The 27,982-nt window shown below is 33.4% G+C and overlaps 1 protein-coding gene across 1 annotated transcript; it reads right to left on the bottom strand.

Moving 5' to 3' along the window:
* Window positions 1-1,678: 1,678 nt before the first annotated feature.
* Window positions 1,679-19,074, bottom strand: SmD3 (small ribonucleoprotein particle protein SmD3). Its single transcript, XM_067274153.1, has 2 exons — window positions 18,634-19,074; window positions 1,679-2,115 (listed from the first exon to the last, which is right to left on the bottom strand). Exons 1-2 carry the CDS (start codon window positions 18,950-18,952, stop codon window positions 2,057-2,059), a joined length of 378 nt encoding a protein of 125 aa, XP_067130254.1. The 5' UTR covers window positions 18,953-19,074; the 3' UTR covers window positions 1,679-2,056.
* Window positions 19,075-27,982: the final 8,908 nt, after the last annotated feature.

The raw sequence follows: 27,982 nt of genomic DNA, 5'->3' as shown, positions 1-27,982 counted from the left end.
AAGCGTCGTTTAGTGTTGTAATAGAATTGGACTTATCAAGATCATCTTTTAATTCTTTCATTGCTGTAGGCGTCAAAACATTTACTACAATAGCTTCTGATTTCGTACGCGCGCATGTAAATTTGGGATCAAAACATGATTGAATTTCGACGCACAATCATTAGAGCGAAAACTGTGGTTTTCTTGCATCGTGTGATAAGCCCAGACGCCTTCTGCCGCGACGATATCCAAATCCTTTAAAGTTGGTGCGTCCGATTTCTTGAAAAAGGTTAACATCGAAGAACTCGAAGCGGCGGTACGATCGGCATTTTTATGTTTTTCAGACTTTAAATGCTGTTCAATATCACTGGCACCACCATGGGAAACGCTAAATTCTGTACGACACTTTTCACATCTGACATCTGAGGGAGTATTTATTTGCTTGATAAACGGATATTTTGCTTGTAAGTTAACATTGAACGTACACTTGCGTTTCGGCATTTTAACTTAAACTTCTTTTGTTTTGGAATCATAAGTTATTTACTAGGTACACGAGCATCAAACAACAACAAAACAAATATCGAGAAGTGGGCGAACGAAAAATCTGCCAAACAATTAGTCAACAAAGCGCGAGCGATGACGTCTTCGCCACTCTCGGCTATCGTCGCGTCAACCGACGACGCGGTTTGCTCTCGCACACCGATCGTGTCCGGCCGCCGGCGCGACGGCCGTCCGACTGGCTCGACTACTCAAATTTTCGCGCGGTTTCAGAAAACGGGACAATTTTGCGTCCCAGAGTTCATTTCGGGGACACCGGGACTCGTAACTCTAAACAGTCCCGTTCAAAACGGGACGTCTGGTCACGTTAGGTATATACATTTCCATTATCGCTTTTGATTAATTATAAAACCACTCCTGGAGTAAATTTATTCAAATCAGAATACATTTTAAAAATTACTGGATTTTTCCTTTTACTGAAGGGAAGCGATAAGTAAATTCTATACTTTGGAAACATCACTACAAAACAATGGGTTTTTAATCATCTTTTCACGACGAATTATATTGAACGAAATTGCTGTTTTTTTTTGTCTTCAGTTTAAGTATCAAGCATCAAATTTTCTTCGTGACTAAAAAAGAAATATACTGTCATTAATGGGCATTCATTATATTCCATCGATGACAGTTATTTTTTTTAAAACCCTCTCGACCCTTTAGGCACTAAGGCCTTTCTTTTAACAAGCTCAATATGAGTTTGGCCAAGCCCACGATGGATGATGAGACGGGCCCAATGTTTTGATCCATCCTGATTCGATCCCATCTCCCAGAATGGTAACCTGCCACTTTAACACCTCTGCCAACCATCAGACAGTATTCTTATTAATAAACACTCTAAATTACAAAACTACTTAGTTACTATGACTAATGAATGCACTTATTACACACCCAACCTATTTAAAATAAACTGGGTGTGTAATAAGTGTGTTCCTTACTCATACTAACCAAAGTAGTTTTTTTTAAATTAAGTAACACAAGCAAGAAACTTTTTAATATAAACATTCTATGGGTGTTTTCCAAGGCCAGGTGGATATTGTATAATAGTTTTACATGCTGAAAAGAAACCACTTCAAAGAATTAATAGAAATACTTGTAATTTGTAAAAAATGCAAAACAACTGATTGGTCACAATAGAGGCACGGGATAGGAAAAAATAAATTTTAATTTCTCCAAAAGTTATTACAGGTAGTGTTTAATTCTGTTCAAAAAATGAAAAGGTAAAGGGGGACACACTACCCCACACCACCATGTATAATGAATAGATGCTTAATTTATTCATATTAGAATTAATTAAACATCACTTTACTGTTTAATTAAACTTGATGATAAAAATTTCTTTATTTCTATTAAAAATATAAAACTTACATTTGAAACATTTCAGTGTTACAAAAAAGAAGGTAATTGGTATAATTATGAAAACAAAACTTTGTGAATTTATTTATTGTTTTTAGTCAAAAAGCTATTTTTGAAAGTTACAAAAAATTTTAATATAGCTTCATATGATGAATACAAATTAAGAGTTTCACTTTTTTCTCTGAAACAGTTGCCTTCTTTGAAACATTTGTCCTCGCCCTCTTGCGGCTAAAAGAAAAAAAATTCCAATGATTAATTTCAAAATTATACAAAATTCACAAACATTTTACAAGACTAATTACTAAACATTTGTTATTCTATGATAAAACAATATTACCAATGAATTTTCATTTCTTTTTTGAAATTCTCCTGCGGGCAGTTAGAAGGCCCCCCCCCTTTTTAGCAAGCCCATTATGAATTTGGCCAGGCCACAATGAAGCAACTGAGTGGTAAGGGATGGGGTCCAAAGTATCCAGATTTTCAGGGGGTGATCAATTCCCTAGTGATTTTGACCCATCCAGATCAATCTAGGGTCTCCCAGAAAAGCCTTGGCCAGGATGGGCTGGCCGTGCGGAGTTTTCCGGCTTTTCTCAACGTCTGTAATGCCCGAATAGGAACCGGTTACCCTTAAAAAGACCTCCTGAAAGGTATCCCCTAGGCTGATGCCCAAATGTTGCATTGCCATAACTTAACAAACAGAAGAGCCCTTAATGTAATAAATTTTCATTACTGCTTACTGCTATACATTTTCTATATTTAATTTTATCAAATTGTTTCAAATTTAAATCTGTAATGTATGTTAGAGGTTTATCATTTTAAGCATTCATTCTTTTAACTGATAATGAATTGTGGTGATTAATTCAGAAAACAAAAATATATAATTACATGTTCTTAAATATAGTATATGAATTTCTAATATAATGGCATGTATGCACTTTTTATGGTTGATACAAATTCAGTTACTGTATTTTTATATGCACAGCCCAAGGATTATCTGTGATTAAAGACAATTTAAAACAAAATGAGTTATGCGAATGGAACAGATAATTGCAATTTAAGATCAGTGTATTTAAGAACAAAACATTTTCTGCATGTATATGCACAAAAAATATTGTAATATTGCTTTACTCAGTATGAATATGCAAGTACACAGCCAGACTGTTCATCATCACAAATCATAAAGAAATCTTTTGTTGTCTCCCGATGATGGAGAAAATAGAATATTGTAGTTTTACGCCATTGTTTTTGTTTTATAATTGATAACTTCCCTATATCAACCCTATTCCTGAATAATGAATAATGAATAATTTTATAATTGGCCAAAGAGAACTATCAACTAAAAAAATGATTTATATAATTTGAAAAACAAATTTCTATGCCATTTAAGATCTTACAAATATAAATCATCTTGCTATAATACCCAGAGCAGCTCAAGTCAGTTAATGAATATAGAAAGTACAGTTAACATATTGTTCCAATGTAATAGAAATAATTGAATTACATTAAATATTGCAGGGTCATCTCATATGAAATCAGCCAACTGAACAATAACACAGGTCTGCAGCGGAAGAACTATCCGACTTTATGTGATCGTTATTCGCTTTATATGATGAATTCAAAAATGTTTCTACACGTAAGGTTTTTGTACAAAACCATTATTTATTGGATAAATTGCTGCTTTCTTCACATAATTTGCACCCATATTAGTGACATATTTCAGTACCCGTAATTTATATAATTCTGTTGTTAAAAAAAATATACCTACATTTTTAAAACGAAGAAATTGATTTAAAATTCCTGATTTAACTGAAATATATACATAATCAAACACACTGCATCATATGTTGTGCAGGAATCAACTGGTTCTGGAGTGGTTGACTTGTGACTACATGTCTGCATCTAAGTTAACATAAATATACTGGACTGAAAAACTGCAAATACAGTGGGTGATCAGTTAACGAACAAATAGGATAACGAACACTTTTGCAAAAGTGTTTTTGTTCAGACAACAAACAGCTCACAGGACAAACATAAGAAGAAGCAATGTAAAATAATGAATACTGATTGACAATTCAAAACATTTCGGAGCATGGGAGACGTCGACATCGATGCTCAATCCAGTATATACTGATTGGACAGTATTCCTGTAAACTTTGAAACTCTCCCTTGTAATTCCCTTGTTTTTCTGACAGAAACAATTCTTTTATAGTATTCGTGAGACTGTTGGGTGGACACTCGTTAAGTTTTGTACCGGTTTTTATTTTTGAAAGGTGAGAGTATAATAGCAAAGGTAGAGAATGGGCAGAAGATGTCTGACGTTGCTGGGCAGTATGGCTTCAATAGGTCTACAGTAGTCTACAGTTCAATCTTATCTAAAAAGGATACCGTATAATCAAGAAGACTCAAGCAGCTAAAAAAGTAACAAAAATCACATCTGAGAAATAAAGAACATTGAAGAGCTCATAATGGAACCTAAAATGGATCTGACGACAGAAGAATGCCAAGAAACTTGGCGAGATATGTTTTCTTCTGAAAAAGAAGATTAATGCTGATATCTGCTATTAATTAAAGTTCTTTTGAAGCGGGAGAACGTTAGAACAACAGACTTAGAATGGCTTCCAAACCAGGTTGAGATTAATAGGCTTGGAGATCGCTACAATTACAAAGCTATTAATTACTTCTGAAAAATCCTGAAGAACAGAAAAGCAATTGACATTAGACAGATTCTTTAACCCCCACGAAAGAAAACAACATGACTAATAAAAATGCAAGACTGTGTATATATGTATTTTTATTATTACATATAAATAAACATAAGAAAGTATACATTTTTTTTTATTTTTTTGGGATCTCCAGAACAAATTAATCAAATTCTCATAAAAACTATGGTAAATCGATAATCGGTTAATGAACAGTCTTGGAACGGTTTATGTTCATTAACCGATCACCCGCTGTACTTGTTATTGTGATTTGCACATGTTGGTTCCCAGATGTTAATTGAATGTAGTGGTTTATAGTACAGTACTTATTGATTTCATTTGATGTTAGTGCTTAATTAATTTTGTTATTTTCCTATTTTGTTAGTAAATAGTGTTCAATGATGGCCTCTAAAGATTGTATAAATAGTCCTAACGTTTTTTGTTATGTATGTGGCAAATTTGTTAAAAAAAACACAGACAAGAATATTAGATTTCGTAAAAAAGCATATTATGCCTACTTTGGAGTAGAGCTTGGTGACCAGGATAAACAGTGGGTTCCTCACACCATTTGTGTTGTTTTTGTTGAGGATTTATTTCCTTGGACAAGAAGCAAGAAAAAAAATCACTCACTTTTGGAGTACCCATTGTATGGAGGGAACCAAAGAATCATAATGATGAATGCTACTTCTGTTCCTGCAAAATTCAGGGCTATAACATTAAAAATAAAAAAAAAAAAGACATTTTTACCCTAATCTTCAATCGGCAATAAGGCCTTTACTACGTGAACATGATGTACCTATACCTGTTCTACCAGATCCTTGATCCACTTGTAACTAATTCAGAAGAGGACGAAGAATTTGCCCCTGGTCCACTGATGAGCCACAACCTTTCACTCAGAACAAGCTAAATGATTTGGTAAGACCTCGATCTACCAAAGATACAGCTGAATTACTAGGATTCCGACTGAAATACAAAAACCTATTGGACATTAACACCACGTTCTCCTGGTACAGGAATAAAGAAAAGGAGTGTATTGAATATTTGCAAAAGACAGTTCATTGGTTTGTTGTAGAGACATAGGTGGCTTAGTGCAGAAATTTGGAATAGAGTATAATGCAGAAGCCTGGAGATTATTCACAAACTCATCTAAAAGAAGTCTCAAAGGCGTGCTTCTGTACAATGGAAATAAATATGCATCAATACCTGTAGCACATTCTGTGAAACTGAAACTGATATGAAAACTGGAAAAAGTTTCTGGAAAAGTTAATTATAATATGCATCAGTGGCTTAATCTGAAAGTACTGTGCATGTTTCTAGGTGAGTAGTCAGGTTACACCAAGTTTCCACGTTTTCTCTGTGAATGAGACAGTAAAGCCAGGAATTTGCATTGAGTTCAGAAGCAATGGCCACCTAGAAAACAATTACAACCCGGCATAAAGAATATTGTGAGGAGCAGTTTGGTGAACCCAGAGAAAGTGCTGCTGCCACCCATGCATGGGATTAATGAAAGGCTTTACCAAAGAATAGAGACGGCTTTTTGTATTTATGCAAAAAGTTTCCAGGCTTGTCCGAAGCAAAACTAAATTGTAAAAAATATACATTTTTACCATTTATGGAATCAGTTTTTGATACACAGAATTTTGAAAATGATCAAAAACACAAATTATTGACATTTTGATATACAAAAATAGTCGTAACTCAGTAACCATTTGTCACAGAAAGCTGTTTATTTGTTTATTTTTACTTTTTGCTGAGTAGAAACAAACTTTAAATTACTGGAAATTAGACTTGATATGAAAATTATCACCTTTAATTGTCCAGTACAAATGTTTTAACAAAAATAAAAACGTTTTCGATCGTTTTCAACAGTCATCTTCAGTTACAACTCAAATTAAAAAAAGAACGATAAAATAGAATTAAATACGAAAATAATAAATGCGCATGCGCAACTATAAATATATCGCGCATGATGCCTAATATACAGAATAAATGAATAAAATTATGTAAACAAAAATACGTGGCCGCATCTCTTGTATGTTGTTATTGTTTATCTTTATAAAACGATTTCCATGCGGTTGATAAAGAATCCGCGTCTCTATGATTGATATATCCCGTTTTTTCTTGGGCTTTATATATTTCTAGCTTTTCTAGATGTTTGATTGTATGTCTATTGTTCGTCGGCTTGATGACGGAAGCTTGGTCCCACAATACCTCAATATCTTGTTGCTTGGCGTATGAAGCTAGAACCGTACTGTCCAGATTCTTATTAATCGAGTACTGGTGTTCTTTGATTCTTTGCTCTAAGTGCCGTAAAGTAGCTCCCACATAAACAATATCCGAATTAAATCGTTGGTCCTTTATTGGTATGGAGTAAACCCCCGTTAAAGAGTTCCGCTCTTCTCTCTTCTTGTCATTCCTTAACAATTTGTAAACTGTCGGATTACGTCGGTAAACGATACGTATATTATTGGCCTTAGCAATTTCGTTTATCATTTTGTTCAAGAAGGGATAATAATTGATTACCATCTTCTGTTTACCGTTATCCGCGGGAGAGTGATTACTTCGATTCTGGAACGTTGTGATAAGTTTTTTCTACTATATTTCTCTGGTAACCTTGTTGTGTTGCTATTTCAAGTATGTAATCCAATTCTTTATAGGTATCACATATGTTTGTGCAATGAGTATAGGCACGCTTGATCCAAGATCAGAACGCCGCATACTTAATATGCCTGGGATCCACCGATTGATTCGGGATGATGATAGTATTTAGACCCGGTTTCCGGTAAATGTACCTTTACGGAACTTAGAGCAGAGATACTTTACGGCACTTAGAGCAAAGAATCAAAGAACACCAGTACTCGATTAATAAGAATCTGGACAGTACGGTTCTAGCTTCGTACGCCAAGCAACAAGATATTGAGGTATTGTGGGACCAAGCTTCCGTCATCAAGCCGACGAACAATAGACATACAATCAAACATCTAGAAAAGCTAGAAATATATAAAGCCCAAGAAAAAACGGGATGTATCAATCATAGAGACGCGGATTCTTTATCAACCGCATGGAAATCGTTTTATAAAGATAAACAATAACAACATACAAGAGATGCGGCCACGTATTTTTGTTTACATAATTTTATTCATTTATTCTGTATATTAGGCATCATGCGCGATATATTTATAGTTGCGCATGCGCATTTATTATTTTCGTATTTAATTCTATTTTATCGTTCTTTTTTTAATTTGAGTTGTAACTGAAGATGACCGTTGAAAACGATCGAAAACGTTTTTATTTTTGTTAAAACATTTGTACTGGACAATTAAAGGTGATAATTTTCATACTTTTTGCTGATTTTAAAACTTTTTTAATGCCCATTCATTTGAAACGCAAGAGAAATATCCTTGTAGGAAGAGGGATTTTATCAGTATTCAAAATTTTGATTTCTGAAAATCTTAAACACCATCTTCAATTCCTTTAAAAAAATTATATGTTAAATTGAGGCATTCACAGAGCATTATACATCCGAGCAGATGTATGAATGAATTCAGTAGGCTTTAAAATTTTAAATTTCAGTTAATTTCATTTGTATTTACTTTGTGGGATTTATTTCAGATGGTTTCAAAAAAGTAAAATTTAATCATACAAGTGAAAATCATGGGGCATAAAAGTTAACATTCAAGGGTAAGGATTATAAAAGTTTTGACTTAAAAAGGTTGAAGCATTATAGGTCTATAAATCTCATTGAGAGCGTAAACACAAAGTTTGCTGGAACGATTCCTTATAGCAATTATCTTTCTTTATTAATTTTATTTTTGACTTTTGTTTCTTGTTGTTTACTTTATTTCAGTTAGCTTACATACTTTTAAAAACTAACCCCAATCTGAGAGGAGAGGGAACCACTGGTAAACTCAGTCATCAAAGGACAGCATGGGCAATATTTTAGTTAAACTAACACATATGCATCATTTGTTATGCATAATATTTCATCCGATAATATCAATGTTCTTTATATTTAAAAATTATGTTCTAATTAAAATCTCCATTTAAAGCTACTAAGTTAAAACCTGGTTAAAATTGTTTAATATGATTAAAAGTGTTTGTTTCGTCTATTAGTGTTTTTTTGCTGTTGCTGTGCTTATTTTTAAATAATAGAATGTTATAAAAAAAGAATGATATTCAAATACTATTGTTCTTTATGTAATTTGACATTTGATTAAGAATAGCCTGAGGAAAACCTTTAAACATGACTGAAAATATCTGTTCCAAATAAATCAGAGTTGCTGAAATTTCAAAGATGTATTCTTTACTGCTTGTATTTGTATATAACTTTGTTGTACTATATAACTTGTGTATATATTTGCAAATCTAAAAAAGGATATAGACTTCAACAAGCAATTATTTATTGTGACAATCATCACAATGCCAGGCTGCAATTTTTAATCATATTTTTAATTTAAAATACCTAGGCTGTTAATTCTTTCAACCTCCGATGGTCCATAAAAAAAAAAAAAAAAAAAAATTGTAAAAAACAAAATGAATTTATTACCAAAAGTTAGGTACAAACATGGTTACTTTTCGACATAATCATTGCGAAGATTGAGGCATTTGTCATATCTGTGGATGAGCTTTTCCATCCCCTTGTCACAGAATGTTGCCACCAATGACTCGAGATGGGCCTTACTGTTGTTTTGAAGATCATCATTAGTCTCAAACCTCCTAGCCACTTTTTCTGTTCAGGGAAGAGGTGGATATCTTCACACATTAAAAAGTTCCACGCTGGGTGGAAGTCTTCACCACCTTTAAACACCCAGCGTATAGCTCCGATTTAGATCCAAGCGACTGCCACCTCTTTCCTGAACAGAAAGAGTGGCTAGGAGGGCAGAGGTTCGAGACTAATGACGATCTTCAAAACAACAGTAAGGCCCATCTCGAGTCATTGGCGGCAACATTCTACAATGAGAGGATGGAAAAGCTCATCCACAGATATGACAAATGCCTCAATCTTCATGCTGATTATGTAGAAAAGTAACCATGTTTTGTACCTAACTTTTAGTAATAAATTTATTTTGTTTTTTACACTTGTCTTTTTTTTATGGACCATCGGAGGTTGAAAAAAAAAAATAGCCCTTGTATATTCTCACCATATCAAATTAGTAGTGACTTGCCCCCATACATCATACTTTTCCTTTAACACTAGACTTGTGCCAGTCACCTATCTAACACTTTTTGGGGGAAAATTTTTGATTCAAAGTAACATACAATTTCTGATCTGCATGGGAAATTCATATAGGGAAAGGTCGGGTAGTATCTGACGGTGGCTATTATCAGAAAAGCATTGTTTCTAACATTTGCTGCAAGTGGCATAACCTGTGAAGACACCAGCATGTTGGGTGAATAGAGAAAGTACAGATTCTGCCATATTTAGTCAAGCAGCATTGTTGTTGACACGTGGCAGAAAATTTGGTTTCTTTAATAGTGTTTTGAGTAAACTTCTGGTTTTCATAGCTTGCCTGAAAATGAGAATATGTTGTTTTTTTGTTTATTGATGAAAACATTTATTGTTCTTTAACTTGTAGGCCAGAAATCTCCTTAAGCTTACTAATACATATGCAGTAACTGATGTTTTGTTCCACGATGTTTCGGGTTGTATCGGACAGATATGTTGCAGGTTGTATGGGCCAGAGGTGTTACGGGTTGTATTGGAAACAGTTTCGGGTTGATAAGAATTATATTCTTACGGAATGTTTTTGTTTTATGGGACAATATGGGTAAACTATGGCAGAAGAAAGGAAAGAAAGAATCTAAGCAGCTAAGAGAAAACTGCTGGAGGAAAAGCGTCTAAATAGAGATAAAAAAATAAAACAGTAAATAGGCCTAAATCAGTTCAAGAAACAAGAGAAGACCAAGAGACTAACTGCATCATCTGTGATGAAACCTTTGAAGATGAAACCTTTGAAGAAGACTAGATTCAATGTAGGATTTGTGAAGGTTGGGTTCATAAAAATTGCACTGATCTTGAAGGAAACAATCTGTTTTATGAATGTGATGTTTGTGTTACCAAAAAAAAAAAAAAAAAACAGTAAACACAGAATGCATTTCTCGTTAAAACAAATTGTTAAATTTTCAAACTAAATTTTTTAATTTTTCTCACATATACCACTTTCTTATCATGTATTAACTTACTTTTACAATCTGTAATTTGTACTTTTATAAATTTCTCAAAAAATAACTCTGCCTAATAATAAAAAGTTGTTTGTGAAACCAAAAGTAATTCACTAATTCACTTCTTGCAGATTTTTTTCATGTCTGACACAAGCCTCCACATGTAAAAATGATAAAAATGTAATTACAGTGAAAAGTGTAAAAAATGATTAATAAAAATGAGTTTTAACAGGCGTTTTTATAGAACAATGAAGTTTTGTATAGAATGAAATTTGGTCCAATTGAGCTGTAAAAATATTTCATAATATAAGAGAAGCTTAGGTGTCCAATACTACCTGACCTTCCCCTATAGCCAATCGAGGCCTCCAACCCCTAAGGTTTCCACATCCGGTCTCGAATATCGTACATCTAACTCCGTTCTTGAGATTAAGGAAAGACAAATGGACGACAGCGGGAATTTATAGGTCTACAATTGTTTTTAAATTGCAGCCGAATAATGATATAAATTTCATCACAGAACAAGAGGTATAGAGTTGGATTTCCTAAACATTACTGCTAGTCAGGTTTTACTTTAAAAAAATTAACATAAGTATTTGAAACAAGTTTAGTACCAAATAATAAAATTATTAAACCTACATCACATGTTAATTATATTATTGTACAATTACTTTTCAACATATCCCATTACAAACAGAATGGCGACAAAGTCCCTACGTAAAAGTGTCCCAGGCACGTTAAATAATGCAGAACACCACATCAGAATTCCGAGCGGCTTACCGGGCAGAGCTGAGAACGTTCCAAACATTACTCAACGATTATTCTTTGCCAGATAACTAGGAAAGCTGGTGAACGAAGTTAAAATTAAATAAAAATGTAAAAAATTTCTATTTTATTATATCTTTAAAACGAAGCTATTTAATCCAGCTATTACCGTAGAAAGTGTAAAATTCTTCAAAGCAAAAACAAAGAGGGAAGGAGCAACGTCACTTAGCACAGCAGTCCATCAAAAGTAGTCCCAGTAAACAAATAAGAATTCTTACGGCGGGCAAAATCACAACCAAGAATATCATCCGCCACGGCGGCACGGCCCGACGGAGTCGGAATTCCCATTTACCGAACGCAACCCCAGTTTCTACAGAGGGAATACGTAAAACAATAGGGCCAAATGACAGGTTTGGATTCTTCTAAACAAGCAGAAGTCAAAAAGAACCTTATCTCTAATCGTGGCTCTCGGCAAGCTATTAGTCGGTTAGGGTAAAGCAAAAGGTATCCAGCTAAAAAAAGATCTTAAACTAAATATTAACGAATAGACATAGACATATTTACATGTTATTTGACACGCTGAATCGATTGGTATTAAAAAAAATTACGTACGATCAACCGTTTAAAAGTTACGAACGATTTTTTATTTCCGGCTACTTGCTTCGTTTAAGAACAACTTTATTAAGAAATACGCAGGAACTCATCGATATTAACAAAACAAATTACTTTAATTCACCATAATACATTCCATCTACGAGAGAAAGCGACATTAAAAATGCTAAAATGGTGTCGTTAGCCCGCGAACGCACGTACACACGACAGCCATTAGGGACAACTGACGCAGGGAAATTTTCACTGACCGGTGGGGAACATGTCGAGCGTGACGTCACTTCCACAATTCCCTACACACACGTGTGCGGTAACAAAAATACTTGACACGAAAATATAATTTTTATATATTAAAACAAAAGTAAAAATTTACTAACAAGTTTAGTTTTCCACGTGTTTGTAACAACATTAACGTCTTTAGCTCTTTATCCCAGATATCCGGCTGCTCTGTACTCTACCATCAGAAGTTAACAAAAAATCTCTCATTCTTTCCTCACTGTTTCTCGTCTAGGGGTTTAAACAGTGTGCATATAGTACACACTCGTCGTTAAAGCCTTCCTACGCCTTTTATATCTCACTTATACAGCGACGAACGCTTTTACCCTAGATGCTGGCTGCTCTGTACTACGACCATCACAAGTAAAGCAAAAGGTATCCAGCTATAATTGCGTTTTATACGCATTCTTTCCTCACTGTTTCTCGTCTAGGGGTTTAAACAGTGTGCATATAGTATGAAATGTAATATAAATGTATTCCATCATTAACGTCTTACTACGCCATAGCTGGATAAAACGTGTAATTTTTCTTAGAGTACAATATATGGAATATACTTTTATTAATTAATATATTTTATAATGTCAAATATGATGATTATAAAGAAGATAAAAGTATAGATGAAATCTATAAAATAAGAGACCAAAGAGGAACAAATAGCAATTCCTAAAGAGCTTATTCCTTTTAGAGTTATAGTTTAATTGTATTCATAATTATAAAAAAGTAGATAACTTTTGAAATTTAGGATTATAATTTAGAATTTCATAATGGATGCAGAGTCAATATTTCAGGGTTTAACTTTTTTTACTTTTAGTAAAAATTTTAATGATGATAACTGTATAGAAATATGTTTTAAACTTGGTTTAGTGCCAGATTTCCATGACTCTACCTTACTTATACCATGTCCAAAATGTGATGGTAATATGAGAATTGCTAAGCATCAATCATCCAAATGTGGTTACAGATTCTTTTGTAATAATAGAATAGATGGGATAAAATGTAATAATAGAATTTCAGTTTTAGAAAACACTTGGTTTTCGGGGACAAAATTAACTGTGTTAGAAGTATTAAAAGTAACTTTTTGTTTTATTTGTCGATTACCCGTTTCACAGGCTGCACTACATACGAACATTTCTAAACCTACAGCTATAGATTGGTACAGTTTCTGTAGGGAAGTGTGTGTAATAACGATGATGAATAACTTAGAAAATAAAAAAATTGCAGGTAAAGGTTTGACAGTAGAAGTTGACGAAGCACATTTATGCACTAGGAAGTACAACAGAGGCAGGAGTTTAATATCCGAACAAGATTGGATTTTTGGAGGAATATGCAGGCAAAGTAGGGAAAGCTTTTTAGTTAGAGTTGCAGATAGGAAGGAAAACACACTTATGCCTCTCCTTTTAAAATATGTGGATGAGCAGTCCGTAATTATTACAGATAGTGCTAGAGTGTATCAGGGTCTAAAAAAGTATGGGTTTATGGAACATTACACCGTTTGCCACAAAAAGTATTTTGTCCACCCTAAAAACAAAGATGTTCATACCAACACAATGGAACGTCACTGGCGATCTGTTAAGAGTAATGTCAGTAGTTATGAGTCTGAAATGGTGGATCAGTATTTAGGAACATTTTTATATTTTGAGAGGTATTTTAAAAATGAAAAAGGGGAATTTATCAATAATTTTGGATTTAGATTTAAAACATTCCTACATCATATTAAACAAATATATCCAGGAATGGTAAAGGCAAAAAGGCAATTGCCGTCATTAGAATATAAACCTGCCTGTAAGATTAAAAAATTAAATGTATATAATTTTGGGGAATGTAAAAGTAATGTAGTTGCTAAGAAAAAACTAAAAAATAAGGTTTATCCTAATAAAAATATAGAAAGTAATATAGTTTATAATAAAAATCAAGAAAGTAGTACAGAAAACAATGAATTAAAAACTGATGCAAAAAATATTTTAGAAGAATTACTATGTACTAGTACTTTAACTGTATCAGCAAGTCTCGAAAAATATAATGATAAAATTACTTCGAAATGCTAGGATTAGTGCTTTTGATAAGGTGAAATATAAAATAGATTATCCCAGTTATAAGATACTGCACCCTTTATTTTTAACTGAATTTCATCCTGTTTCCGTTTTAGGTGACGGTGATTGTTTTTATTCTTCCGTGTCAGTTCTTCTGTTCGGCGATAATACTTTTGTTGAATTAATAAGATTATGCACCCTTTATTATTTCATTAAATATAAAAGCAGCATGCATTTACTGATTGAAAAAAATCAAATGCAGGTAACTTTGGATCATATGGCCCGCGGAATAAGTGTTAGCAATAGACTTTTTAATATGGCAAAACAGCATTATCCATCGATTTCGCACACAGATATTTGGGCTAATTCTATATCTATTTATAGTTGCGCAATAGCATTAGGTCGACCAATTTACATATATTTAGATATGAGGTCTAGTAAAGGTATGTTTTTAAATACAGTAAATAATTCAGAAGAACTTTCTGAAACTTTTAGAGGCGGTTTTCTGCAGTTGGCGAATGATGCATTTGCAGAGCATACACCAGTTAGAGTAGTATTATATCAACAGCATTATAGTCCCATTCTTTCAGTAGTTAATAACCCACACGAATTTAAGCCCACAAACAGAACTTTTCCCTCTTTAGCATTAGAACAGATGGATTTATTCTGATAGGTTATATAGTTTAGTAAATATAATAAAATAATAAGCTGCTTTACTGGAGTTCACTTTATTAACAAGTTTCTCTAAAATATTTTCGAACAACTAACTTTACCGTCAGGAAACGCACAAGCGAATTAGCTTAATAGCAGTGAGTCACCGTTATTCCATTCTTACTTATACTGTATAGGAGAAGCTAACCCAAAATAGTACACTAGATTTTTTTTGGTCATTTTTAGTCAGATTAATTGTGCAACACATTCACAGTATGTATATGATATGTATAGATAACTTCTATTTAAATGTAGATTGTTTGCATAACATTAATTAACGTATTAAGTACTCCCCTGCGGGGTCCCATGTTCGATTCCTTCTCCCCCGTGGAGTTTAAGCCCCGATACCGTCGGTGCCACCATACTGCACCTGGTCTGCGGTATCAACACTGGGGTGGGACTTACCGCCGGGGAGCCACTGCTGGGGGGCTTCCACTGCACACTGGACTGATTAATGTCTCTATCTTCAACGGTTATCCTAACCTCCATTTCTTCTCTATTCTCTATACATTATTCTATTTATTACATCACCTTCATTGTATATTTTCATCATCAGTATTCAAAATATAAAAACCGCTAGGATGACCCTGGCTTCATAGGTCTTCTTGGTGGGTCAAAAAAAAACGTATTAAGTAATTTAATAAAATTTTGATAGTGTTTATGTGGATATTCAATTGGATTCACTTCTGGGTGATGATGGTTTTTTACAATTCAGAACAGTAACTGTGAGATTAAAGTCTCTTCTAATGTTTAAAGCAGCAAATAAGTTCTGCTGTTTGGACATTTTTCAGAGCGACAGATATTTATGATATAAAACCAAATTATAAATGTTGAAGTATTTTAAATAAACTTTGTTATATTGCAGAACATTTACTATATTTAGTGGAGTCCTCATCATATTGCATTTATTCAAATATTATCAAGTTTTGTATTGTAGATAAAATAAAGTTGTTTAAGAAGAAATAAATATTCTTTAAATAAAAGTTAAAATTATTGACTTGTGTGATATTTTTGTAACAAAATTCTACATTGAGAATTTCGACGCGCTCTAGTGAGATCTCGCAACTTTCTCGTAAATATTAACAAATTCAATGAAAAACTCTACATCTTCAAAAAATGTTTAATAGATAATCATTTGCTGAAATTACAACAAATGAAATAAAATGAAATTACTGAAATTTATTAGATATATCAATATGTACACTTTTACAGAAATAAAATGTAACATGATTATTTAATGAAAGAAAATATTGATGTGTAAAATTTTGGTTCTGACTTATATTTTTAATAATAAAATATCAGAGTTTAAGAACTTTGTAGTATTCTGTCAGAACTAGAAGTTGTAATTATCTGTTAAACTAATGACATGTGATTACGAACCAGAAAGACTGAAAATGTTTATGGTAAATAAGTTTTCATTTGAAAGTTTTTATGGTTTTTTTTTTTGTATATTATGTGCAGCCTGCACTTAAACTTATTAATACATTACAATAAACTATGAAAGGTAGATTTTAACTTATTTAACCAAGTTATTTCTAACTCTAGGTGATTCAAAATTATGAAGTATGCAATAAATAAGTTATCATTAACTCGGCTCTATCAGTGGCTGAATGGATAACAACACTGACCGCCGGCAGCCGTTTCTGGACAATTAGATAACATACTGTCTAATTGTGATACGAATTAAATCAAAATATAAAAAATGACAGTAGAATTAACAATGTAGAAGAATAGAAACTGTTCTCAAATCAAACGGTATGAATAAGTATAAAAGATTATAGTAATCGAATTGTGTAGAATTTGTTAGTTTTGAACTAACCTTGCTTATTTCTGCTTTGTTATAGAAAATGCAGGACACTGGTCCAGCATTTTCTATAACAAATAGTCTTCAAAACACAGATCAATTATAACCGGAACGAAAAATAACATTCATATTTTCACAAGATGTGAATTTTCGAAGAGATGCAATTATAAAATATTTATCTCATTTTTATTGTCAACATTATGCTCTACTCAGTGAAAGAAAGTATTTACACGTTTCCTGATAGCAACTATCGCTCACTACAACTCAGTCACATTAATAAAAAAAAAGGAGCAGAACGTTGGCATGCCTCGAACGCAAAAATTTTCGTAATATATTAACCTAAGTTTACTACATTGCTCATAATAAATTTTATGAATTCTATAAAATCATTAGAACAAAATCACCCATACATAACGTAATACTATTTTTGTACTTTACAATTGTCACTTCATTTTAATGTTAGTAGTACAGAGCAGCCAGCATCTAGGATAAAAGCGTTCGTCGCTGTATAAGTGAGATATAAAAGGCGTAGGAAGGCTTTAACGACGAGTGTGTACTATATGCACACTGTTTAAACCCCTAGACGAGAAACAGTGAGGAAAGAATGCAGTATAAAACGCAATTATAGCTGGATACCTTTTGCTTTACTTGTGATGGTCGTAGTACAGAGCAGCCAGCATCTAGGGTAAAAGCGTTCGTCGCTGTATAAGTGAGATATAAAAGGCGTAGGAAGGCTTTAACGACGAGTGTGTACTATATGCACACTGTTTAAACCCCTAGACGAGAAACAGTGAGGAAAGAATGAGAGACCTTTTAGTTAACTTCTGATGGTAGAGTACAGAGCAGCCGGATATCTGGGATAAAGAGCTAAAGACGTTAATGTTGTTACAAACACGTGGAAAACTAAACTTGTTAGTAAATTTTTACTTTTGTTTTAATATATAAAAATTATATTTTCGTGTCAAGTATTTTTGTTACCGCACACGTGTGTGTAGGGAATTGTGGAAGTGACGTCACGCTCGACATGTTCCCCACCGGTCAGGGAAAATTTCCCTGCGTCAGTTGTCCCTAATGGCTGTCGTGTGTACGTGCGTTCGCGGGCTAACGACACCATTTTAGCATTTTTAATGTCGCTTTCTCTCGTAGATGGAATGTATTATGGTGAATTAAAGTAATTTGTTTTGTTAATATCGATGAGTTCCTGCGTATTTCTTAATAAAGTTGTTCTTAAACGAAGCAAGTAGCCGGAAATAAAAAATCGTTCGTAACTTTTAAACGGTTGATCGTAAGTAATTTTTTTTAATACCAATCGATTCAGCGAGTCAAATAACATCTAAATATGTCTATGTCTATTCGTTAATATTTAGTTTAAGACCTTTTTTTAGCTGGATACCTTTTGCTTTACCCTAACCTATTAGTCTGCAAAGTTCGATCAGGTCATTGGTTAAATATTCAATAGTTGTAATAGACTGTATAAAGTCAGAGGGTGCTTTAAGCAATTTCCATAGGAAACACTTGCACCTCAGCTACTCGGCATTGCGGCTTGGCTCTTCGTATACATTGTTTTGCACGAATAAAAACATTTAATCATAAACGATGCAGAATTATTGTCGTTTTTGAGGGTCTTCCGATAAGCATGCATAAAGGACCGTGTAATCATTTCTTTTGTTAAATAATGAAGAAATGAACCTACCTTGAGCTCTCAAAATGGCCGATTTGCCTCTTCCAGCGGTAGACGAAGTGCCTTTCGGTCCTATTTTCTTAAACATCGGAGCATTTTTTAGCATGTCGGGAAGGATGAGGAATCTTATCTTGCTTCCTCGGATGTAAATATTCTCTAATTGAGCCACGCGCCCATCTCTGTAAGTGCACGTGATGTTCGCCATTTGACAATTCATATTATCTTCGGCTTCTACCAATTTTCCTCTGTAAACTTCGCCGGTGTTTGTTTCGCACGTGACGATATGTCCTTCCGCTTCGTGCAGAACTTTCATTGGCACTCCGATTGACATCTTGAACGAAAATTAATCGATAACGTAAACGATTCTTGAGAAACGCGCTACAACAAAACGCTTTCGAATCGAATAAACAGGAACGTGTTGCCAGATATAAAGGAGTTAAGTGTTGCCGGATGCGAAGAGGTTAAGTTAAGTGTTGCCGGATGCGAAGAGGTTAAGTTAAGTGTTGCCGGATGTGAAGAAGTTTATAAATAAATTCGTAATTCTATCTTTGTATATACAGTAATTATTATTATTATTATATTTTTTTATAGAGTTATATCCATGTGTTGGTTTTTAACCAGTGAGAGTTCACATACTAAAGTAAAAGAAATGGTATTCGGTTAACTTCCAACTCTAATTTCCCGGTCGCGAATAGGGCAGTAAGTCAAGAAAGGCAGGCAGGCAAACACGTAAACAAGCGCATCTGTTGTTAACGCGTGTTTATAACTCTTTGTTGTAATATATACGTGAAAAGTCACTTCCCATGAATTACGGCGTGTGCGATCGGATCTAAAGTCGCATCAAAAGGTGTCCTCGAGAGGGTGAAGAGTACTTATAACATCTATCACGTTAAATGAACTAATTGTATTAGTTCTTTGCAAGTAGAACGCAGTGTCCGTTTTAGGATTATGAGCGTTGTAAACTGCTAACATTTTGTAAGCTATGCAAACATTTCATATTTTCGCTTTTCTTTGTATTTTTTAAATAAGAAGTTGCACAATTTTAGTGAAATAAACTGTAGTGAAGTGTTATAAAAACAACTTTTCTACTTCTTTATCAACATAATATTTTTTTAACAAATAGAAAAAATTAAACGAAAAATTGTTTTCCCTACGCCAGGAGTCACCAAACTTTGGCCCGTTGCCTCACTGTGCCACAAATGAGCTAAAACATAATTATTTATATGGAAATATCGTACGAATAGACCGTAAATAAACTTCCTATATGTAGAAAAAATTAAAGTATATGTAAGTAAAAATGCCAAAAATTTTAGGAAATTTAGGAAAATCAGTGAAATAAAAAAAATCGGCGACTTTTTGCGACTTTGTATATTAGAACGCGTTTTGTGTAAGTTTCTGCAATGAAGTTTCTAAGAAAAGCCGTTACCAGCTTGCCGAAGCCATCGTGTTTGTGTATTGGTAAATAAATATGTTGGGTTTCTTTATTTTTTGTGTATTCAGTATACTGTATTAAACAAAATGGTTGTGCGGAACGCGCTCGTCATTCTTTCAGTTATGCGGTCCTCTGTGAAAAAAGTTTGGTAACATCTGCCCTTGGCTATTGCCAGGGCGGCCGCTACCGAATGGGCAAACTGAGCATTCGCACAAGACGACGAATGGCAAGGACGGCAAATTTTCATTAATTTATACAAAATTTTCGAGTCTATTATTTTTTAAATATATTTTTATTTTTATTTGTTATACGGCGCGAGTTGAATATTGATCGACGGAGCAAGGTAGGCAGTTATAATTGGCATGACATTTCAAAACAAATCTTTTTACGTGTATGTCATGCCAGCTCTGGCTATAGCCTAGTCACTCTGTTTGTTTCTGAAATCGTATGACTGTAAAATAGAAAAAAAAAGAAACTTTGATCATCCTGATCTGATATTATTAATTTTTCTTTCCCGTCCTTTCTTTTTGCATCAGACATTTTATCTTAACACGCTTGTTAACAGCGAAAGATCACAATTTTGTAGATTTAATTGGATCGATGATAAAATTCATCACAAAAAATGTACGATCTGCCTGTGGGGAGCAGCCTACCGAAAGAAAGTTTTAAGAGAAACTAGTGCGTTAAACACAGAAAGCGAGTTCAGAACTACACAGAAATCGAATGCGGTCAGCTGGTTTGTCAGCAGCGAACCCACAATCACCCACCGGTGTTCGGTAATAAAAGTTTCGGTCAATGGAAGACCATAGTTTTCTGAAGCGTGAATCAATTTGTTTTAGATATGCGTTGTTTCTGTCTGCAAAGTAGGCCAAAGTATTGTATTATTTTATACGAATTCACAGCAGCAAGTTATTTCTGTAGATGCATAATGCTTAATTATATAATAATTCAAGAAAGTTAACGCGTAAAAATGAAACACGTTTATATTACCGTAATACTTTTCAATATATAAGAATTATTATAAACATTTGTTTTATTTTCTTCAATTTATAATTGTTTTAGTTGAACTGAAATCTCGGTTTATTATATTCTAAAAAACTGTTTTTATTTTGTGTAATGTACTAATCGAATAAAATTAGCATTCTTTTGTGATGTCTTGTAAAAATTCTTTACTATAACTTCACTACTAACGTCCGAGTTACGTAAAGTAAATACATAAATTACTAGTTGTTGCATATGCATTAGATATATAAAATAAGACAATTAGTATAAATGATGTCCCAATTTACTTAAGTGAGTATCCACTAAGACTATTAAAATTTAATGTACTGTACTTGATTGTAAATATACGTTGTATGATCGCTTGGCTTCTGTGAGAAGCCCTGTGGTGGTTATTTTCGTGGCATTTTTCATGAAATTTTTCAAAAAATTTCAAAAAATTTAAGTTTTCCAATCTTTTCGAACTGAAAAAATGCAATAAATAACATTTTTATTGCGCACCGAGTATACTCAGAAAAACAATCCAAAAAGTGCTGGCTTCTAACAAGCTTCCACGCGACTATGCGCAGTAGTAAACAATCGGGAAAAAAACGGGTTCGCGATAATCGCTATCGTCGATCGCGACCATCGCGAGAATCTTTTTCGCTATCAATGCTTTTCTCTCAACAATTTTATTTTTTTTTTCACTAAAAAAAATTTATTTTCGCCTGATTTTGAACCGAGATATCGAGATTTATTACTAAACTCAGTGTTGTCTTATTATACTCTGCGAGAAATCGCGTTTGTCCGCGCGAGAAATAACAGCGACAAAAATTTTTAAAATTTATATCTTTAATACAAATTGCGCTAATTGTACAATTTTTTTTTCTTGCGTAAAAATTTCATATAGGTATTGTTGCAAATGCAATTTTTGGTGAAATTTCGAGAATATGTTTAGTTATAAATAGATGAATTTACGCATTTGACATCATGTCGTAAATTGCCGAATTTTCGATAGTCCACACATTATTTTTTTGATTGCTTCATTTCATGCACAGAAAACATTAATATCTATACTATCAACAAAGAATTTTGATGAATTGAATAATATTTTGAGCGATGTTAAGTTTTATATTAGATGATCGAGTTAAGCCTAACACACGACTATATCATATTCAATATTAAAAATAAAATTCGTGTGTACAAATATAAAGAATATATCTGTTAAATTTTAAATACAACATTCATATAAGTAAAACAAAATAATAACTTCGTCAATTGGTCGATTTACGAGTCAGAAAGAAGCATTCGAAAATAGGATCATAAAACAATCAACGTTTATTGACTTTCGCGATAGGGGGTATAGCAAGGTATATTGTCAAATTTTTTCGCAGTATTACTAAATTTGTACTGACTTCACTTGAAACTGTCATATTTCTTCCCCATTTACAAACAAACCCGATGGCGATCGGTGAAACACGAGAGAAATTACGGCGAGTTGAAATTTGATATGTTTATTTTCTGCGTTTTACGTATCAAATTACATTAAATTGGACACAAATAAAGCATTTGTGTCAATAAGAAAATATTTTACACTGTTTAAAAGTAGAAAAAATAAAGAAAACAAAGATGTGATAATAACTTTTGAAGCGAAGCCAAAAATTTTACAATTTAAAGAGAAAAAATAGATTCTGTTAGACGCCTCGCGGTAAAGAGGGGTGGCATAATCAGGCGACTATAAAACTGATATACGCAAAGTGACTTTTGTAAAAATAAATCGTGTGCATCTGTCAATTCTAACGGCATGGATGGCTCACATCATTCTTTACTACACCTTTGTAATGCATTTTACGAATTCTTATAATATTAAAATAATTTGTAGCAATGCATGATAAAATTAAATTTAAAATAGTAGTCTATCTACAAATCGAGTGTATCCAGGTAAAGCAGAACAATTAATCGTACTTGTATAAGGCAGTGAGCAACAAACCTATAACCCAAGCTGGCACTCACTTTGCTGTACTATATTACATATATTCCAGTCTACAATTCGCTTTATGTACAGCGCACGTAACCACGACTGATTACTTTTGATTTAGTTATTATTATTTTGTTAAAATTTATAGTTGTAATCCATAAATACGTTAAGGATTTTTATAACTGTAAGACCGACAAAGAAAGAGATATGTTTGTCATTCGCATCAATGTCGATGGTATACGGATGGGACTTTTCTATGCCTCGCTGTTGCATCGGAAAACGCGATACTTGCCCAGACTTTTAAACTTTACATTTTACAAGTTTAACAAATTATTTTATAAATATGAAGCTATAATTAATGTTGAATCTGATGATTTAGTAATTTGTAAGGCCGCCATCGGGTGAATCTAAATCATGTAATTGGATCCAAAATCGCATTCGAGTAGGCGTTTCGGGAGTTCGTCGCGCAATTTCTGTCCCGAACGTGTCGGGCCCTAAGTACAATGTGAGCATTCATTGTATGTATAACCCGGTTTGGTAGTCGGCAGAAAAATACACGACTTAAGACTCTCGAGTCGGTGTTTTTTAACGTCGATTCCCATAAAAATATTCAACTTTTCGACTCTGCACAAAATTTTATTTTAAGGAAATTTAAAACTTCTCTGCTTACTTGACTGACAATTTTATTCTTTCCCGTTTTTTTTACATCTTCCAGTTTTTACAAGCGTTAGAATCAAAGCTCCATATTATAATTTGACGCTTTTATTAAATTTCTAACAGGTGAGCACGAGTATCGCTCGGGCCCCACAAAATGTTCCATTAGACGCATTCAGTAAATGAGATGTAAATGTTCAATGGTTTGTTCAAGAAAGCGTCGCTGTTCGATATTCATAAGTCACCCTTAAAAAACTCCCGGCAGAAAACCATCGAAATTGAAGTACACCTAAAGAAATCGCTGCAAACGTATTTCCTCTGTTATATTTACCATCGAAGAATTTACACCGGAAGACGTCGTTAACATACTTTTTAAACTGGAGTATTAAGTGAGCCAAATCAATAAAATCAACGACACAAATTAAAAATTATTATTCGCTTTTATTCCTGGTTCGACATAAAATTAATTGCGACATTTTTGATTAGAAAGCGAAGTACGCCAACGTTTCCAGACACACAAAATAAAATCAGGTAGCGGTATCGGTTATCTATTTATAAAACTGATTCAGACATATAACAATAATTCTAAAAATTATTCGTCAAATAAGTAAAATTCAGAATGGAGTCTTCCAGTAAAAGCGCCGTCTGCCCCGGTTTCCAGGAATTAACCACACGAACAGTTGAGAAATGAACGAATTTCTTTCTTTTTCTTTTTTATTCGATTGCATTTTGTCAACACTATTCAACCTCATCGGTGAATAGTGAAAAAGTTTTAATTTCGAAATTACTGCGTATTCATTTACATCGATTAATTTATTTTTAGAACCAATTAGAGCTCTCACTTAGTCAATAATTATATCAATTAATATAGACGAAAGTGGTATTTGAGTGCTTTCATTTAGTCTGCATACCAAACTATTAGGATTAAAATAGCTGACGACACATAAAGGTCATTACTGACGACTATTAATTGCTTTACGTAATCGATACAGATTTATAGGTTTGCTCGCACTTAACATACTTCCCAAGGAAGAGTATTAAGAAATTTTTAAGTGCAAGTTCTGTTATAAATCTACAACAGAAGATACATTTCGAGCTCTTAGGCTCTGCGTCTACGTCGAGAATTTCGCCGATACTGGCAAAAACTTCTCATACTTTTCATTTTCTTTATTAATTATATTTATGTGATGCATTCACTTATGGTTATTTGAAAGAAGACTTTTTACGCACCGAATATGTCTTCGCTTTCCGGTAATTTCGTTGTTAATGTGACGTATTTTTAAAGTAGCCGTTGCCAATACGGCAGAACTAGTTAATTGGGATCGGTCGAAAAGAAAAATCTTCGAACTTCGAGTTATAGGGTTTTGTGTAATAGAATTTCGGCGAAAAATCAAACTTTTGTGCATTTGTTTAGAGATGATCCGTAACAAACTATCCGTACGATCTTACGTGCAATCGTCGAGCGAATGTAAACATATCGATGAGATCCAAGAATGCGAAAACGCTTAACTGAATTTTCAGAATATTCCGTATATACTGGCTGTGAGTTTACGTACAGCGGTACTTGTGCTTTTGATAGGTACTATCGATCGCCATGTTAATGTAAAAACTGAAATCTGTGCTACGTTTTGGGCAAGGTTGTCAATTAAATTTATATTTTCTTAAATATATTTATTAAAATCTTTGTGGTGTGACGAACCACATTATCGAAGTTAAAATGCTTATAAAAGGTGACAAGTCGCTAATAATTGTGGCAAATTGACACAGGAGTATTTCAATTACTTTCTTGTAAGACAGCGATAGCAACGATAGAATTATCTTTAATTACACGATAAGTTTTATTTTTTGAACGGTTAATACCGCTTAACACACATAAAAAAATATGATAAGAATCGTCTCGAGCGTAATCCCTGCGGCTGATAATCACCGAGAGGAAATATGTCTGAAGTGTTTTCTCTCTTCATTTACTTCAATTTCGACAGTTTACAACTGGGAATTTTTTTCTCCCTGCTCCTGTTTTTTAAACACTGACGATCGCGTCCGCATACCTTTGAAATTTTACATCTCATTTATTGAATGCCTTTATTGGATGCATTTCTTTCTTTTTATATGTATCACAATTCCTTACGTATCGGACGTAACTCCTTGCTTTTCGTGGCTCTCGGTAGTCGAATATGACATATTTGTCAGAGTATCTGCTGCGAGTATGACTTTGGCCGTGGCTGTAATGTTCAGTATTATCAAAAGAGTCAAACTGAACCCAAAAATACAATTAGAAAAGTCGTATCGTTTTCCCAAACATCAGTTATACGATACTATCAATAGTATACAACTTCTTGCAGTACTTACAACTGTTACTTTTACTATATTCACTGAATGTATAATCGTTTTTTTGTTTTATCCTGCGTTAGAAAAAGGAAAGTCCTTCAAATACGAACCATTTGTCTGCAGCATTGAAATGAGTATTTGTTACACTTTACTCCTTGGTGCTTTAGTATACATCTTTACGTTTTTCATTCTGTTTCACTTTACTCTAATAACGACATTCGAAAAACTATCAGAGAATTTGTATGAGCTGAAAAAGAACATTCCAAATTTGAAATCTCACCTGAACGAAATTATAGCGCAACACGACGAACTTTGGAATTTTACCAATCAGCTCAACGGACCATTCAATTACGTATTTACAATAATGTACGGTATATTATTAATGCAAACGAGTCTAATGTACTTCGTGTTTAACTTTTCTGAACTGAAGTTGGCGTTGAAAGTTTTCTTTTTTTTACTCTGCGCTGCTTTCTCTTTGTTCTGTACTTTAATTGGATTCTCGTTGTCTGCCTTTACGTCTGCTGTAAAGTATTTTTATCGAAATTCCAGTGTTTACATTTGCAGATTTTTTAACAGTTACATTTCTTTTTTCAGATGCAAACGTCTTTTCAAGACATCGGAAGATTTGCTGACTGCGATCTCAAATTGGAACAGAAATTAAAGGTTTGATGTATTTAAAATATATGTTTATGTAGTAAATCGTGTATTACGTTTCCGTGTAGTTATAATACGTTAATAGACATTAATAACTTTTCAGATTTTGAATTTTATGAAACGATTCGGTAAAGAATCGCTGTGCCTCTCTTGCAGAAATTACTTTAAAATTACAAAAAAGTTTCCAGTAAAGGTAATTTTTCTAACGAAATTTGATAATTTTGTGAATTTTTTTTATAATTTAAACGTTGATATTTTATTGAATTCTTCATTGAAACATTTCAGATGGGAAGTTCTCTGAATTCCATATTTTCCGGTCTTTTAAATATAAAGAATGCGTCGAAACATAAAACTTAATTACTCGAAAAAGTATTTTTATTTTGAAAGACGACTTCAAATGACAATTATTTGTTAAACTGTCACGTCGCAATCACTAACATTTATTAACGCTTAAAGCATTACAAGAAGGATGTAGAAAAAATCGTTGCTTTTTGTGTCCGTGGAACATTCGAGAAACAACAACGTTCGTTACTGTTTAGGAAAATAGAAAAAATTTATATAATTGGGCAGACAAATGTAAAATATGTGCTGCTGCCATTAATTCGGGTTCGAGACCACCGAAGTTGGATTAACGAAAAATTTTGGGAGTCTGTAAAATAGATGGAAGCGAATTACTTTTCTTTCGGGAAGTTTTTCTGAATTTGAAAATGGCGACATTAAAGAAAAATACTTTTGTGGGATCTAAAATAAGTAAACTCTTTAAAGCTTAGGAAATAAAAAGAATCTTAGATTCAGAACTAAAGCTTGAAAAATTAGATGCTTGGCGTTTATCGGAAGCACTAGAGAAGAAGATTCCTGGAACAGAGATCTGTGGATTTATAGTGTCAGAGCTAGTGAGGTGTCACTAAGTAATGGATTGCCATGTGCTCGAAGTATTCGTAATCTCCATTTTCACCTCGACATATTTTGATAAAATTTGGGTGATGAAGACTGGAAACGGTTCCATCGAGATATTTCTAAAATGGAACGCCGAAACCGGGGATGGTAGGAGCCAGCCGTGCTGGAGGATTATTGCTAAACTTACAAACAAAACAGTAACAGTAAATATAAGAAACAGTCATCGAAAAGCGGATGTCGTTGACACGTGTTTACTTTTTGCACCAGGTAACTTTACTCTGGTGGATAAAGTTACTTAATTTGTTTTCTAATGTTATTATTAATGAATAATATTAATTGTCATTTTTCATCTGAACTTTTATAGTAGAAGTATTTGGTGAACAATTCAAATTCTCAAAGAATACTTTTTCCATTACAATTATATAAAATAATTTTTTTTA

This window comes from Centruroides vittatus, unplaced genomic scaffold, assembly GCF_030686945.1.
Source record: "Centruroides vittatus isolate TY-2023 unplaced genomic scaffold, ASM3068694v2 contig_538, whole genome shotgun sequence".
In the NCBI taxonomy this organism is placed as follows: Eukaryota; Metazoa; Arthropoda; class Arachnida; order Scorpiones; family Buthidae; genus Centruroides; species Centruroides vittatus.
This window is presented reverse-complemented; position numbering and strand designations above follow the sequence as displayed.

Excerpts from the sequence above, each read along its gene's own strand:
- SmD3 (XM_067274153.1), bottom strand. The coding sequence starts at position 18,952 with ATGTCAATCGGAGTGCCAATGAAAGTTCTGCACGAAGCGGAAGGACAT. Across the intron at positions 2,116-18,633 it reads GGCCATTTTGAGAGCTCAAG|CCGCAAGAGGGCGAGGACAA; the intron begins GTAGGTTCATTT and ends TTTTTCTTTTAG.